The sequence below is a fragment of the Curcuma longa genome, chromosome 2 (assembly GCF_044706935.1).
Source record: "Curcuma longa cultivar G26 ecotype Majalengka, Jawa Barat chromosome 2, ITB_CL_G26_1.1, whole genome shotgun sequence".
Classification (NCBI taxonomy): Eukaryota; Viridiplantae; Streptophyta; class Magnoliopsida; order Zingiberales; family Zingiberaceae; genus Curcuma; species Curcuma longa.
This window is the reverse complement of record NC_133862.1, coordinates 13093615-13109829: the sequence shown is the minus strand read 5'-3', so window position 1 is coordinate 13109829 and position 16215 is coordinate 13093615. Positions and strand designations below refer to the sequence as shown.

Here is a 16215-nt window from a genome sequence, read left to right as displayed (position 1 = left end):
GAATAAACATCTACAGATATTGCTATTAATTGTATCATATACTGCGAGGTGATGTGTAAACACTACAAAGGTGATGATGCAGGACCTGCAGATGTAGTGGATGAACTGTGTTTTATTTTGTTCAGAAAATTACAATGCAACTGGAAGACTTTTTGTTTTCAGCAAGCAGTTCTGAAACCCTCAATATTCCTTGTGATTACTTCATCACATATCTCATCACGACCATTTTTCCAACTTCTCAAGCTCTCCAGAATCTAACCATTCCTGCTCTCTTCCTCCTGAATCTAACAGAGGATTCATTAATCGAATTCCTTTGATGTTTCCTTGGACTTGCTCTTGTTTGTAGCTAAGAAGCCACAGCAGCCTCTCATCTTCCTGAAACATCAAAATAACACGTTAGAACAGCACACACACACATGAGATTTTTGTCTGAAGGAATTTACCTGCTACTGCTTCTGCTACTTGTTTCAGAACTGCCTTTGATTCTGCTTCCCCTCTCTCGCAACTCAATTTTGTTCCACCACTGTCCCTCGATGCTCCCATGCAGCCCCTTCTCTGCTTCTGGCTTTGGCGACACCTTTGCAAAAGAATTAGACCTTGAGATCTTCGTCTTCCCTCCATCTAAAACTGGCACAAAGGTTTTGAGGAACAAGCCAGTCTCCATGGTCTCGTTTCTCTGAAACCTTCTCGCTCCTTTGCTAATTTTATCTGTTGCCTTCTCTGCCTTATTCTTGGCCCCTTCCTGCTTCGTCTCTGCAGCTTCCTCCACCTTCTTCACTAGCCTGGGAGTCTCCACCACCATATCTCTCAGTGATAGCTCATAAGCTGACTCCGGCATGCCTCTCACCAAATCCAACATCTCCTGCCTGTAACTGACGATCTCCTGAGCTCGCGAACACGTATAGTGCGCCGGAGAGCTACTGGCTGATCGACTCGTTGGAAAGTTCATGTTCTTCCACAAGACAGGCGACGGAGTGCTCGAATCATCCTTATCCTCATCCTCGCCCCGCTCGTAATCACTGTAGTCGAAGGAAGCTCTTCGAATCACTGTGCCAACATCTAGATCATCCACTCCGACAGCCTCTGCAACGCTCTCGCCATCGACTCTCGGATTTGCAAAACTAAACTGGTCTATCATGGTGGAGAGATGGAAGGAATCGTAGGGAGAGTTGGGGAGGGCGGAAATGACCAAGAGAAGACAAACGTTTCCGTCTTCATCAGCAAAGGTCTCGTTTTAATGGAGCCATTTGCCGTCCCTGTCCTTCTCTTTAACTTGCTTCTTGTTTGTGGTTGGCACTTGGCAGGTGGATGCAAAACATGGTTTCTAGATGGCGTTAACGTTCCTGGGACAACAAAGAATACTTCATCAAACGTGCATCTGTTTAGTCAATTTCACTTTTTAAGTTCCTTCCATAATTGAGTTGGTTACGACAGAAGCAGATTTACAAGAGGACAAGAGTTTTCGAGCAAACGCTTCAGCGACTAACTACAGTTTTTCAATTTACCTCTTCATAAATTATCATGGAACCGACCGTGTAGGGCCGTTGGGATAACGGATTTCATCTTTTATAGAAGAGTTACCAATTTTCAAGCCGCAACATGTTTTTGGGTTGAAACTCTTCAACATTTCAGCACTTTGTATCAGTTGCCAATTTGTAAGGCATCGTGTTGATTCAGCCAACAGGTCGGAGCATTCATTGCCTCAAGATTTGACCATAAATGAAAGAAAATAAGATCTCAAAGAACCCGAAAATCTAGTCTATGGATCGATCGATCAACCGACCCGGTGATGATGAAGTAGCTTGAGGGAGGGGGTCAAATTCTTAAAACAACGTTTGGAATACGGTGATGATGGTGCAATATCTTTAAATTTTGGCTTTGGTCAAGACATGTGGTCTACTTTGATTTGGACTTGCCGTGGCTTTTAGATGAGGCTTTGTCTTCACAAAGGTTGTTTAATTCTTCATCTTTTATCTTGCTGTTTGTGCAATCAAAACGTTGTTAGCGCTGAAAGCAGCATGCTTTACTTATTGGCACATTAAAGAGATAGGCAAATTGTTCAATCCATCTCAAGCCTTGTAAGGCAGAAGCTAATAGCTTTGTGTTATTTATTTTCATTTGTGTTTTTATGTTTATTGATTAAGTTTTTATTATTATATTCTAATAGATACAGATAATATCACCAAAATACATGTAGCAAAATTAGAGAGAAAAAAATGAAAACTAAATTTCTTCTTAAGTAGCAAATTTTCAATAATTAAGTCCGTGCTTTGAATCGGGTATGACAATGCAATATCTCATCAACATCCAATTATTAATTCTCTTTGACATTTTGCCACCTTCTCGTTACAACAACAACTAGAAATGTATCTCATTATTTTATAAAAATAAATAAATAATAAAAGGCACATTCCAGAGAGAGTTACAATGATGCTACTATTTAAGAAAGGTAGCAAATATGGACTCAAATTTCTTTTGGGGTCCATGAATAAATTTGATATTTAATTTAATAAATTCGATTTATTAGTTAGTGTTCATGATAAAAACAATTTGTATAAAATTTAATTGTTAAAAATAATATTTATAATATGCTAAAAATATAAGAATATTATAAATAGATAAAATTTAATAAAAATTATAAAAGAAATAACATTAATAGTGGAGTTGAGCTCAATTAAAAATTTAAATAATGTTTACACTTGATAAGTACACCCCTAATTTTCCCATCTGTGCTTCACTCATGTTCGATGCGCTGGTCATTCCGTGGGCCCAAGCGGCGAGCCCTAAACGATTTCCCCAGCAAATAACGGGGGCGAATAAATTTCTCATTTATTTCTTCTCCCGAAACAAAACCTGCCAACTGGGGTGTGCTGGAGCTGCTGGCTCGCTGGATCTGTTCGAGAGCTCCCGGAGCGCTGTGCGAATGGTTAACCCTAGATCTTCGTCTTCGTATCGTCTTCGTCGATCTCGTTTCGTGGTCCCTCCGTCGGTTTATCGTCTGGCGTTGATCCTTCTCGCCTTCTCCGTCTTCCTCTTCCTCGTATCTCAGAGGATGGTTCCCGTGTTCGATCGGGATCCATCGCTGCCTCAGAAGTCCTCGGTACGCCATTCTGACTTTTAAGTCTTTTACCTTGTAAAAGAGGAAAGCTTCTTGAGTGGATTTTGCGGGGGTCTGTCATGGGAATGGCTTTTCAGCATAGAAGTTTGATGTATTCGTTTAGTTGTTGAAATCATTGTTTCGTGTAAGCATCGCCTTGTGGAAGTACTTATCTAATTAACTTCAATATTGTTCTGGAGAGTTGATCTTGTTTTCGTCCTATGAAGGTATGCTTTTTGATGCCCCCTACTTTTAATATCTCAATATACTTCATGTGTTTCATGATTGCTTTATATCTCTTCCGAGATATAATTTCACGAGTAATTTTGATTTTTATTTATCAAGCATATTTATTCTAGCTACTGTCATATCTGCCCGTTCAATTGCTCCTTCCTTGTGGAACAGGAATTAGAAGAGCGACTGTGGAATTCTGCTTCTGGTTATGGATACCGTCCTTGTGTCAAGCCAACCCATAAATATGCAGGTGTCTTTATCTCTTGTATTTGAACTTTGTTGAGGTGCAAATTCATGATACAGTACTAGGTCATGCATTAGACTTTCAGTGAGAAATGCAGCTGCGGAGATAATTTTAGATATAGCTAAAATTAATTTGAAAAATAATCATATATGGTCGTTTGGACAATAGTGTAAATATCATATTAGAGGAAGTTCTAATAATTGATTCTTCGACTATCCTAAGCTGAGATGCAACTCTCATGTAAGTCAAATTCGGCCATACATTCATAAAAGATACAATTGGGGTCAGTCTCCTGTTGTAGCTATAGTGGAAAAACATGTTTGCAGCCCCTAACACTATTGAGCACCAAAGGAATAAAAAGTAGAGGAATGAGGAAAAATTGCTGTTTCCTTTCATCCCAAAGTGATCAGCTCAAACTTGGATAGGATAAGATTGGGCCATAGTTACTCTAACTCAGGTACAACCACTGAGTTTCCTATATGGTTGTTCCTAAAAATCTGTACACATGATTATGAGGAAATCAAGTGTTTGCTTGGAGTGTCAGTCTCCAACATGTGTATGATGGTGGTAAATGAAGAGCTCAGGTATTATTGAACTGGGCACAACCAATCACGTGTCAAGTCTTATGATCTGGCACAACCAATGTGGCACACGATTGTTGCCATGACTTATGAATGGACACAACCAATCAAAATTTTGTGAGCCAACTCTTAAGTTGATGGCAATTTGTGGATGAGATTATCACTCAATTATACTATCCATTCAAGTCAATTACATTATTGGCTAAGATTATCAATTGGTAATACTTATCTGTTTAGACTAAATATACTCTCTCTAAAATTTTGAGCCTTTTTTTGAAATAACTAAATAAATTCGAAATTGTTAGTGAGTTTCTATGGAAATTCAAAGCTATCGATTTAAGCCATATCTATATACACACAAAATAAATGAATAATTTCTGGTACTTTAGATTATAGTGGAACTTTTGTTTTTTTTCCTTTCTAATTTCTATTATTATCTAGTTAATGAATTGTTATAACATGTCTCTTATTGCCAGCTCCCCAGGATCAGAAGCACTACTTAACTGTGAGAAGTAATGGAGGACTCAATCAAATGCGCACTGGTGTATGTTGACAAAAAAATTTTCTTATTCTTACACATCCTTTTTTACTTTGACATGGTACATACTACATAGTCTTAGCTTCAACTACTCTAAGAGGCTTAAAGTTTTCTTCTTTTTTTCCCCCATTAGTCTTCTGGGGTTTCATGGCTGGATCAAGCAGACTTAAATTACTGATCGCTATTTAGTTTGGTTTTATGTATCATAATGTTGACAAAAATAGCAGTGAAGTTTTGGAAATATTCATAATGATATTGTTATACATGTAGGAGAAAATAAAAAATCTATTTATTTGCCCTGTCATCAATTTGAAGGTTTGCTTGCTGACTGGAACAAGCAAAGCCATGGTTTTTTTCATGTTGATTAGTGTGGGCCATGCTAGGATCTGTCAGAATTAGAAAGATCTATAGTGTGAGAACAGACTATTTCTGTCTAAATGCTACTCTTTTTAAAGATCATCCATACATGTACCTTAAGTGAGCCTGTTAGCAGTATATGAATTGGAAGGTTAATTGTGTGATGCCATTCACCACCATAACGTTTTTGGAGCCGTTTGTGTCTTTGACAGTTAGGTAGACAAAAGTCAACAGGTGCAACTGATCACATGTTCGCTCCAATTAAATATCCAAAAGGTGAAAGAAGTTCAGATACTTTCAGCGCTACTGCAAAATCTTTCCTCTTTGCATTTGTCCTAATGCCTTGTTTGTTGCATACTGTAAATTTTCTCCAAGCTTCACTTCGTCATTGGTATCTTCTCATTGTGCCATATTGATCTATTAATTTATGAAATTTTCTTGACGAATGATTTAACCTTTGCACACATGGTTGATTATCTCATATTTAATCTCATATTTAGTTCTGATCAGCTTATTGAATAGCATATAGCTTGTGGAGTTGATAAGGATACCTTGATTGCAGATTTGTGATATGGTTGCTGTTGCTCGCTTGATGAATGCTACACTAGTAATTCCACAGTTGGATAAACGTTCTTTTTGGCAAGACACTAGGTCTGCTTTACAAAAGTTGCACATCTAATTTATAGAAAATAAATACATGACTTATTACAAAAATATTTGCTTTATGTATTGCAGCACCTTTTCTGATATTTTTGATGAGTCTCACTTTATTAAAGCTCTAGAGAGTGATGTACACATTGTGAGTGAGTTACCAAAGGAGATGGAATCAGCTCCAAGGGCTCGTAAGCACTTTACTTCTTGGTCCAGTGCAAGTTATTACGAGGGAATGTCACAAATGTGGAAGGATTATGAGGTAGATTCTTTTTGAATGTGCATATTATTCCAAATGACTGCTTTTTTGATAGTTTACAACTGAGGACTTCTAGATAATCTATTAGCAGTCATTCTTTTGCTGAATATTCTGTCACTATCAGTGAGGGGTTCATTTACATTATTTCAAGATTTTCTCTTACCATTTTTTGACAGGGACAACCTTTTATTTAGAGAAAATTTGCTTTGAGGCATACAATTACAAAAATACTAACTATATTTAGTTGTGAAAAACTATGGGATTCTGCTGCCTTAACAAGTTGCTTTATTATTATTATTATCTTTTATCATAATCTTCTGTAGAATAAAATTCTACTTTCCTCTTTTACATTTTTAATAAGTTGACACAAATATAAAAAAACGTGATCAACTGAGGATTCAGGCATTTCAGCTTTGTTTCAGGCAGGCCAATTGTTTAGGTTTCCCCAGGCATTTCAGCTTTGTTTCTAGTCATGGATAATTATCATTCTAGTTGGCTTTTTAGCTAGGCACCTTAGTAATCTAAAAGATAGCTTGATTGATAATTGAGTTGGGTATTTGATGCAACATCAGGACAACAAAATTCATGAAGAGGATAACTAAATTTATTAAACTGAAAGATCCTTAAACAAGGGAAATTGGGCTTCTTTTAATGACCCCATGATCAAACTTGGAAAAAAAAGTAAATGAAAAAAAAAAAAAATTAACCCCATAGGAATTTGGTAAATAAACAACCTATTCTCTAAACAATTTACTCCCAGAACAAGAATTAGAATTACCTAATTGGTTATGACTAACTAGCATAAAATCTTACATATTTTAGAATCTTATAAAATATAAACTTCCTCAAGAGCTCAATTTCATTAAGGAGATTGGAAAACTACTTTTAGATGTAATGGAGTGGTTGATCAAGAGTCACCTTGGCTGATTTGCACAAAAGCACTACATTTAAAGATATTTTGTGGTTGGATTTTTTGAGTAGTCTTTGGTGAAGATGAATTTGAAATATAAAAATTCCTAACCTAGAAGAACTAAATCTTATTGAGGGTGGAAATTGGAAATCAGAATCACAATTTTTTGACATAATTGAGTGGTCGATCAAGAGTCATCTTGGTTGATTTGTACAAAAAGCACTGCATCTAAAGATATTTTGTGGTTGGATTTGTACAAAAGCACTGCATCTAAACATCCTAAGTGGAAGAGATGAGATAACCAAGAAAACTGGGATATACTTGTAAAAGAAGTGGTATTGGAAAATTAAATTTGAGAATTCTTGGGCCGTTCTATGTATGAGATAGGTGGTTGCTAGAACAACTTCACCCCAAAAGATATTTTGGAACACATATAGCAAACATTAAATATCTAGCAACTTCAAATAGGTGAAATTTTTTTTCTTTTTTTGCTACACCATTTCAGGACATAAACTATGGTGAATAAATTCATTGGCTGTTAGAGATTCACCAAGAATAGAGTGGATGTGTCCTGTTCCATTGTCAGTTCTCTAAGTTCATCAGTCATCCTGCTAATGGATTCTAAATTACATGTTAAATTTGGTACGTGCATCTCAGAATGAAGAGCAGTTGTTTTTAACAAGTTTAGGAACCTTTTCCAGCAATGGATCACTGCCAACACTAGGTTCCTCAGTTTTCTGCTCCATGATGCCTGGTAATTCTTGCCATCTAACTTATGGTTTATGATCTAGATACCCTTAACTGAAGGATTGTGAAACCACTATAGATGGGACAGATTCAGACATGATAGAAGATGACACATACTGATTTCCAAGTCTTCTTTCTTGAAGTCATCATCATGTAGCTTCAAGTGAGGAAAGGAAAAAATGGATAGGATAATAGATTCAAGGTATGGATAGAGAATGATTTTCTTCTCATAATCTTTGTAAAAGGGAATTACAACATATGTAGACAATGAAAAAATCATCTGTCTTAAAGAAAGGAACAAAATAATTTAAATATCAACTTTCTAAAAAGCCAAAAACAAAATAGTCACAATCCCCTACAAATTAAGTATCTCTTAAATAGAATGATTGAGAGTATCTTCTTCCAAATAAAATGATTTAGAATATCTTCTTCCAAATAGAATGATCGGGAATCTACAAAATCTGTGTCAAAACATCCTATTGGCTGCTTCCAGAAGTTCCATCTGAGCCTTGGAGTTGGTCTTTTTGGGGTATGTTGCTACGTCTTGTGACTACAGGGGTTGTTTATTAGGGTGGTTGTTGAATTATCAATGTTGGTTTTGCTATCCATAAACCTTGTTTTGATCTTGGTCAACATCTTGTCTCACATTCCAGATTCAGTATGATGGCAAGTTATGACTTTAGCTGGTGTATTGATATAAATTTATGTCATAATACCTTTCAGGTCATTCATGTACCCAAATCTGATTCAAGGCTGGCAAACAACGACCTGCCTGTTGATATTCAAAGGTTGCGTTGTCGTGCTATGTATTATGCCCTCCGTTTCTCAAATCCCATAGAAAGCCTTGGAAAGGTCTGAAAAAGGCATAATATCCTACAGCATTTAGTCAATTAAGTATTTTCCTTCATAGTTCATTCAGTCAATATCTTTCGTATCTTGTAAATTAGGTTCTGAGACTGCATGCTGCTGATACAACAGAAGCTGGTGGAACGGCTAAAGTCACATGGCCCATATATCGCTCTTCATCTGCGTTATGAGAAGGATATGCTGGCTTTTACTGGTTGTACCTATGGTCTTACTGATATTGAAGCTAGAGAACTCAAAATTTTGAGGTTGGTGATGTTGTTTGCCATTATTTTTGGTACATTGTTATATGTTTATGATGTCTACATACTGTTCCTAGGGAGAATACAAACCACTGGAAGATGAAGGGTATAAATTCAACTGAACAAAGACTAGGTGGTTTCTGCCCTCTGACTCCCAAGGAGGTCGGTGTCTTTCTGCATTCCATGGGATATCCATCATCCACCTGGATTTACATCGCAGCTGGTGACATCTATGGTGGTGAAACTTACCTTTCCAATTTGAGGTCTCGGTTTGTGAACTTAGTTTCCAAGGTTCACACTGCGACTTAAATCTTGCTTGTGCCTGATAGTAATGAATGTAATATCCTGAGATACTAAAGTTTGACTATTTATATGTAGGAGAGTTTGGCAACTGTTGAAGAATTAAAGGAATTTGCAAATCATGCTACTCAAACTGCAGCTATTGACTACATTGTCTCAATTGAAAGTGATGTATTTATACCTTCATATACTGGAAATATGGCAAGAGCTGTTGAGGGTCATAGGAGATTTTTAGGACACCGCAAGACAATTAATCCAGATAGGTAAGCGAATGCTACTTGGCACACCCTTTTTTCATTCATCACACCTTGTGACAGCAAATTTGCCTAGATAGAATGATTGTGTAAAAAACCTGTTTAGATTAATTTAACATCGGGATAGGTCTAATTCTTCTCTAATTGATAATAAACACACATTTTTCACCTCCAATTTCACATTATAGCTGAAAGTGCTAATATATTTGTAGATAAGATCCTTTCAAAATGTCTGGTGCCTGATCACTCTCATGATTAAAATGGGTTTTATGTGGAGATTCCTACTTGTGAATTTCATTTAGATGCTTTTGGTATTCTGTGATGCTTATATACTGTTGTGGACTTTATATCTCGAATTAGATGGCATTTCATTTCCATGTTCATCATTTTACTCTTTTTTTTTCTGTATTCTTTTTACCATCTTTCTCCACTATGCAGGAAAGGATTGGTAAAACTCTTTGATATGTTGGAAAAAGGAGAGCTGAAAGAAGATGCAAAATTTTCTTCACTTGTAATTGATATGCACAAACACAGGTACTCTTTAGAATCTGCATCATTCTGAGAATTAGTTTCTCTTCTCTTGAAGTACCCCATAAAAATGTCCAAAATCACAAATCAAGATGACGACTAGGTACTTAATAATTCCCCTGTTGTTTCACAGACAGGGAGCGCCAAGAAAGAGGTATGGATCTCTGCCTGGAAGTAAAGGCCGGGATCGGTTTAGAACTGAAGAATCATTTCATGAAAACCCATTTCCTGAGTGTATCTGCCCAGCAGATCACAATTGATTCTCTTCTTTGGTAACTATCTAATACTAGGCACTGAATTAGTTCATTGAAAAATAGTGTGTTTTTTGCAATTACTTCATAAATTGAAAACAATTTTTCACTCAACAATATGCTGAATCACATATAGGTAATTGAATTAATTCTTCGACATTTTTTTAAAAAATTTAGTCACTGATAGTTCAGATGATGTTATCAGTTGTTATTGTTCCTTTCTTTGTTGGTCTCTTGCTTCCCCATGTTCATCCGTCGTGGATTGTGTTTCAGGTCTTTTGTTGAAGCTGTTTACACTTCGTAGGGACTGAGGTAAAACCAATAGATTCAATTCAGTGAGTTGTTTTTTTTGTAATTGGTGAAATTATATCATGTGATTTTGTAAGAGAATGCAAATAACGTTAGCATTGCCGAGTAGGATATCCATCCATCCGAGGGCTAACGACAGCATTTTCAATGGTTAAATACTAAATACATCATAAAATTTTGAAACATTATCAAATTTGTTGTTATTTTTTATTTAAAAAAATCACATAATTTCTTTTCTTTTGTGACAAATTTAGCACATTCTCTATCTAACAAATTAAATATTTTGATTATGATTTGTTAATCTATCATAAATTCGTTAAAACATAATCAAATTTAGAGAGATCTTTTATTTTAAACAATTATACCACTTAACTATTACTTTTGTGATAAATCTAGTACTTTTAAATATATTAAATATGTGATATATATGTTAACTCAGTTCAATCCAAAATTATAGTCTAATTCATTAGACTAAATTGACCTATGATTTCAATTGAATCGTCTGACTTGGTAGGGATCATTTTTGTGTTGCAATTGAATTGAATTGTATACCAAATAAATATTCTACGTTTGATACTCAAATTAAATGACTAAGCGTATCAATAGACTTATCGAGTCAAAATTATGTGTCTGTGTGTGTGAAGTTCATGATTTATGATTCACTAATATATAAACTTGAATTGTGAGCCAATGGTCCAACCTAAGCTCAATCAATTGAAGCTCAAATAAAAATATTTTATTTTTGAATAATAAATTTACAATTAACTCCCAACTTGATTAAATACTTTAGTCACATGAATCAATTTGGAAACTTTAATTTCACTTGAGATCAAGCCAACCCCCGACTACAATTTTTGCTTGATCAAAATCTCCTTGCTAACCATCACATCATTTCCAAATAATAGTTTTCTAAAAATGTACACTCTAAGATTAATTTTTTTTATTATCTTTTACAACTTTATACATTTCTATTTGTAAAGTCGTTTCCAATTGTAAAGATGTTTTACGGTCTTAAATTTACTCACTTTTTTTCAAATATATCATTTTTTAAAGTTTGATTAATCCCAATTCAATCCTACAAAAAATTTGCATTAATTATCAAAGTAAGTCGAGAAAAATGTCATTCCACAATCAATTCTAAAATTATATTGAAAAAAAAATTAATTTGCAATATATCAATTAATTCATAGATCTCTGATTAATTATGAAAATGTCTTTGAGTTTTTTTTAATTTTTATTTTTCTTCTTAATCTATCTCCTTTTTTAATAAAAAGATGAAATTTATCACCTCAGCGATTTCACAATCATTTATGAAAAGATAAATTAAGAAGTTAGTTGATTACGATAAAGTATTATCTCAATTTTATCAAAATTCAATCTATATCCATTTCAATAAATTTATTTCATCATAATCAACTCAATTATATTTTGAAGACTTCTTAATTTACCTCCTAGCTTTACCTCCTAGCTTTGGGGGAGTTGTTTTAGTGTTATTTATTTATCATCAAGGACCCCCATTTTTAGAAAATCATCAAGGGGACCCTATTAAATTTGGTTTTTTCTGTTACGAGTTATACCTAATCGGTTAGTTTCGGATCGTGCCGTGTAACGTGGAAATTCTGCAAACTTTACGGTTGCCAGGCCTCGTTATCGATTAAAACGACGAGGCATGTTAACCAAAACAAGAATTGGAAGAAAAAAAAAGACGTTGCAACTCGCTGCAAATCCCCCTCCGCTCCTCTTCGATTCGGGAAGAAGTAGGAGGAGAACGAGGAGAGCACTTCCTCCCGCCGCTCTCCTGCGACCGAGGCCTCGGTGGTGAGCCTTTGTCACCCTTCCATTCTCTTTTCTGTTCCACTGTTTCGCCGCTTTTTGGTTCACTCGGGTTCTCGATTCTTTGGTGTCTGAGAATTAGGTTAGTGTTTGCGTATGGCAAAAAAAACATAAAGGATGCTTAATGTCGTTGCGGTAGTAGAGCTCGTGTAGCCTGGGGTTGATTAGGGTTGGTTGATTCTGAGCCAGAAGCACCACCTTGCATTTTTTTTTAAATGATCGGTTTTTTGAGATAATGTTGCATCATCATTTTCCGGTTGTGGATTTATTTTTTTAAAAGAAAAAAAAAAATCAGAGAATAGGCTACATTTGTGGTTGACAAAAAAAAATTAGGATGGTTTCCACATTGAACTAAATTAAAATAAAGTTGATTGACTGCATCGTGTGCTCTCGATTAGGTCTCAGTGATATTTTGGATTATCAAGTTTCTGTGTTGATTCATTCAACATTAGTTTAATTGACTGTACTACCAACGTAACTGTATGTGTCTGAATTAAACCTTATTATACTGTTTGGTTGCCAACAACTGTAGAATAATTTGGATTGCTGTCTGTTTCTGCCTGAATGACACTGTTTCTAATTTTTGATCTAACTTAGTCTCGTTTTGGTCATGATAGTGGCAATCTTATACTATTCAAAGGATGCTAGTCATTATTTGTCTTGGATATAAGTCAATCATGCATTGTGTGTGGCTAAACTGTGTCAAACAGTTATTTTCACTTGGAAACTTAGCTGCTATGATAGATGTTCTGTTTAGCATCTTTACCTTCTTAGAAGTTTCTTGCAGTAGAATTTTATAATGTCAGTTGTTCTCATGCTTTAACTGTCTCTTGTTAAATCATCATCTGTAACTGTATAGTTTATAACTCTGTAGGCTAGCATTCTAGCTTTAACATTTGTGTGCTGTGGTTGTTGCTGTTTCTATTGGGAAAAATGAAAAACATGATTCTTTGTGTAAGATAAATTGTTCTACTTATGCCCACTGCATTCTTTGTCTGCCTAAGGTAGCGTAATTTGCTTCCAGTTAATTTCTCCATTTCATTTTTTTTGTTCTGTGGTTTCTTTTGGCTCATTGCACATGCAAAATTATGGTGGTTTCCAGGTGATGCTGTGCATGCAATTGTGGTTAGCTTGAGAAGGTAGTTGCCTGCTGGCTTTATTTCTGCTCCACTTGTGTGATTTCATCTACCTAATGGTTTTGTGCATCAAGGGACTAACACTATCTGATGGACACAGTTTAATCAGAAGAGTCCACACCTCTCAATACTTCAAGTAATGCAGATGCAAAGTATCCACTTCTCGTATTAGGATTGATATAGAGTCCAAGCTAGGAATCACATGCCATAATTCTTGGACAGATGATGCAGTATGTACATCCAAATTAGTAAATTTATGGGTGGGAATATATTCATCTTTGTTTTATTAATGCTTCTCCCGCTAGTTGATTCATCAAGACCGTGGAAGATGTTGACTATGAACTTGGGAGGGGAGGCAAACTTGTTATATAGCTGGACGATTTTCAGTTCAGGAGTATTTGTACTCGTTGCATCTGTGCTCTCTGTGTTTCTTATTATCCAGCACCTTGCAGTCTATAAGCAGCCTGAGGTATTTTAATTTAGTTTTTCATTCTATCCTAATTTTCCAGCCACATGTTCTGCTTAAGTATGAACTGATCATTTTTCTTCATTATACTTTTAGTTGTGGGATCCAGAATGTTTCTTGCTATGCTTAATTAGGTTACCTGTTTTCAATCCATCTCAGGAACAGAAATTCCTTATTGGTCTCATTCTGATGGTTCCTGTATATGCAGTTTCATCGGTATGGCTTTTTCTGTTGCACTATACTATGTTCCTTTTATGGTAGTTGTTCTTCTTGCAACAGAGATTATTGTGTATCTAGAAAAATTATTATTTATTGTTGGAACTCGGATTTTGGGCAACACAATCTTATCAATTGAATTTTAGTATTGTGAAACTTCGCCACTTGAATGTCTTTGTCACTGTGTTATTCTTCTTTATTTTCCTTTTATTATTATTTTCTTGTAATTTGCATTTCCATGATGCTTGACCTTGTTTCTTCATTGAGGATGACAGACAGTATTCTCGGTCTCATCTTTGGCTTGCAGTTCTTGTCTTTGGCATACACAGAAATTGCATTCGTCTATGAAGTGTTGCGAGTTGTTATGAAGCTTTTGCTATGTATTGTTTTGAGAGGTACTTGATTGCTTGTTTAGGTATGTTTCCCAATGCTTACTTGGTTTTTGAAGTTCAGTTAAGATAGTATGAGCAATACACTTGGTTCTTTTTATTTCCTACGCACTTTTTTGTGAATACTTATTTTATGTTCTGCTGAGAAATTTGGTAGTGGAGCTTGCACACGCGCGCGCACACAAAAGAAAAATCAATCAGGAGAACTATGCATTTAGATCAATTATCCAAAGAATGTATCTTTGATATTTTGTTGTCTACTTTTACCAATAGGTAGATATTTTCTATAAACTTTCAACTACCTATGTCTCATGATGGTGAATAACCTGATTAAGAAAAGTTGTATTATGTGAACTTACTCATGATCTCATGCCTGTCTATATGATAGTTAATAAATCTCTGTCAACTTTATGTTAGTGTTACTCCCTAATATAACTATAGATGTGTCATGCTGTGAATTATTTATAGCGATCAATTTATTCTTTAACCTATATTTATCTAATTATCCAGACTTGTGATTCATTAATTAAGATTTATTGCTTAACTATAGCTAACATGCCTGTTTTTGCAAAGAAAAATACAGTTACTCCATTCGACCCTTCAAATGAATATTAAAACAAGCATTTTATATTCTTAGAATCTCAGCTTCTTTGATTGATAGGAGAAACTTGTGTAGCATCATGAATAGATTGAACTGTTACCATCAGCCTTTACCCTTTCTACAAAGAGACATACATATATGTCCAAACTATCAAAGAATTTGATAGTCTTTGAAATTTAATATTAGCTAACTTGCATCAAATCTCACCTTCGTGTTTTTCCTGTAGATACAAAAGTGTATTTTCTTCTTAACATTTATGTCTAGTCATATTTATTTTGTGGGCTTTTTGTTGTCACATAATTGCAAACAGGACACTACCATATAGAGTTCTTATCCATTCTGATTTTTAGTTTCTATCTATTATGACTTAGGTGGTGAGGAAAATACAATCAAACTAATGGAAACACAAAGTGAAATATCTTCTAGCACACCTCTGTTGGAGCTTGAGTATGCAGATGGACTTGTAAGACATCCATTTCCATTGAATTGCTTCATGAAGCACTGGTATCTTGGTACCGAATTCTACGAGTCTGTCAAGATCGCAATTGTTCAATATGTATGATTCTTCTTGTTCTTGATAGAAATCTTTGCTGCTGACTGCATGTGATTATTGGTTCACTGCTTATTTGCAGATGATACTTAAAACAGTATGCGCTCTATTAGCAATTATTTTAGAACTCTTGGGGGTCTATGGTGAAGGGAAGTTTAAATGGAATTATGGGTAAGGTTATCTTTGTTCACTTATAGTTTCCCAGATTATTATAAGATCTGTGAAATTGTGACAGTTTCATTAACAAAATTCATTTGCTCAGAATAACACTGGGACAAGGAATTAATTCAGCAATCTATGTCTGTGCTCTACTGCAGGTACCCTTATCTGGCAGTCATACTCAGTTTCAGTCAGACTTGGGCCTTGTATTGCCTTGTACAGTTCTATTCTGTCACTAAGCACAAGCTGGAACCAATCAAGCCCTTGGCAAAGTTCCTTGTATTCAAGTCCATCGTATTTTTGACTTGGTGGCAAGGCGTTGCTATTGCATTTCTCTTTTCAATTGGAACTTTGAAAGGCCATTTGGCACAGTTGCTGAAGACACGGATTCAGGATTATATCATATGCATTGAGGTGATGCATAATGCCTTTGAAATCAAATTTTCATTACACTTGCTATATTATATTTGCTACTCTGTTGATTTTTTTTCAGGTGTTT

At 35.3% G+C, this 16215-nt stretch overlaps 1 protein-coding gene and 2 pseudogenes across 1 annotated transcript; 2 read left to right on the top strand and 1 right to left on the bottom strand.

The window, feature by feature from the left end:
- On the bottom strand, positions 1-1218 carry LOC141822390 (uncharacterized; annotated as a pseudogene).
- Positions 1219-2868: 1650 nt separating this feature from the next.
- LOC141821297 (O-fucosyltransferase 38-like) lies at positions 2869-10431 on the top strand. Its single transcript, XM_074708707.1, has 12 exons — positions 2869-3100; positions 3503-3581; positions 4633-4700; positions 5614-5702; positions 5787-5964; positions 8342-8470; positions 8597-8730; positions 8802-9015; positions 9103-9287; positions 9717-9812; positions 9940-10078; positions 10331-10431. Exons 1-11 carry the CDS (start codon positions 2924-2926, stop codon positions 10064-10066), a joined length of 1476 nt encoding a protein of 491 aa, XP_074564808.1. The 5' UTR covers positions 2869-2923; the 3' UTR covers positions 10067-10078; positions 10331-10431.
- A 3108-nt stretch (positions 10432-13539) lies between these two features.
- LOC141821646 (protein LAZ1 homolog 1-like) overlaps positions 13540-16215 on the top strand; it is a 2958-nt pseudogene continuing 282 nt past the window's right edge.

Bases quoted from the DNA above. Each gene is read 5' to 3' on its own strand.
- LOC141821297 (XM_074708707.1), top strand. From the start codon at position 2,924: ATGGTTAACCCTAGATCTTCGTCTTCGTATCGTCTTCGTCGATCTCGT. The intron at 4,701-5,613 runs GTATGTTGACAA...CCTTGATTGCAG, and splicing joins TCAATCAAATGCGCACTGGT to ATTTGTGATATGGTTGCTGT. The intron at 9,813-9,939 runs GTACTCTTTAGA...GTTGTTTCACAG, and splicing joins ATTGATATGCACAAACACAG to ACAGGGAGCGCCAAGAAAGA.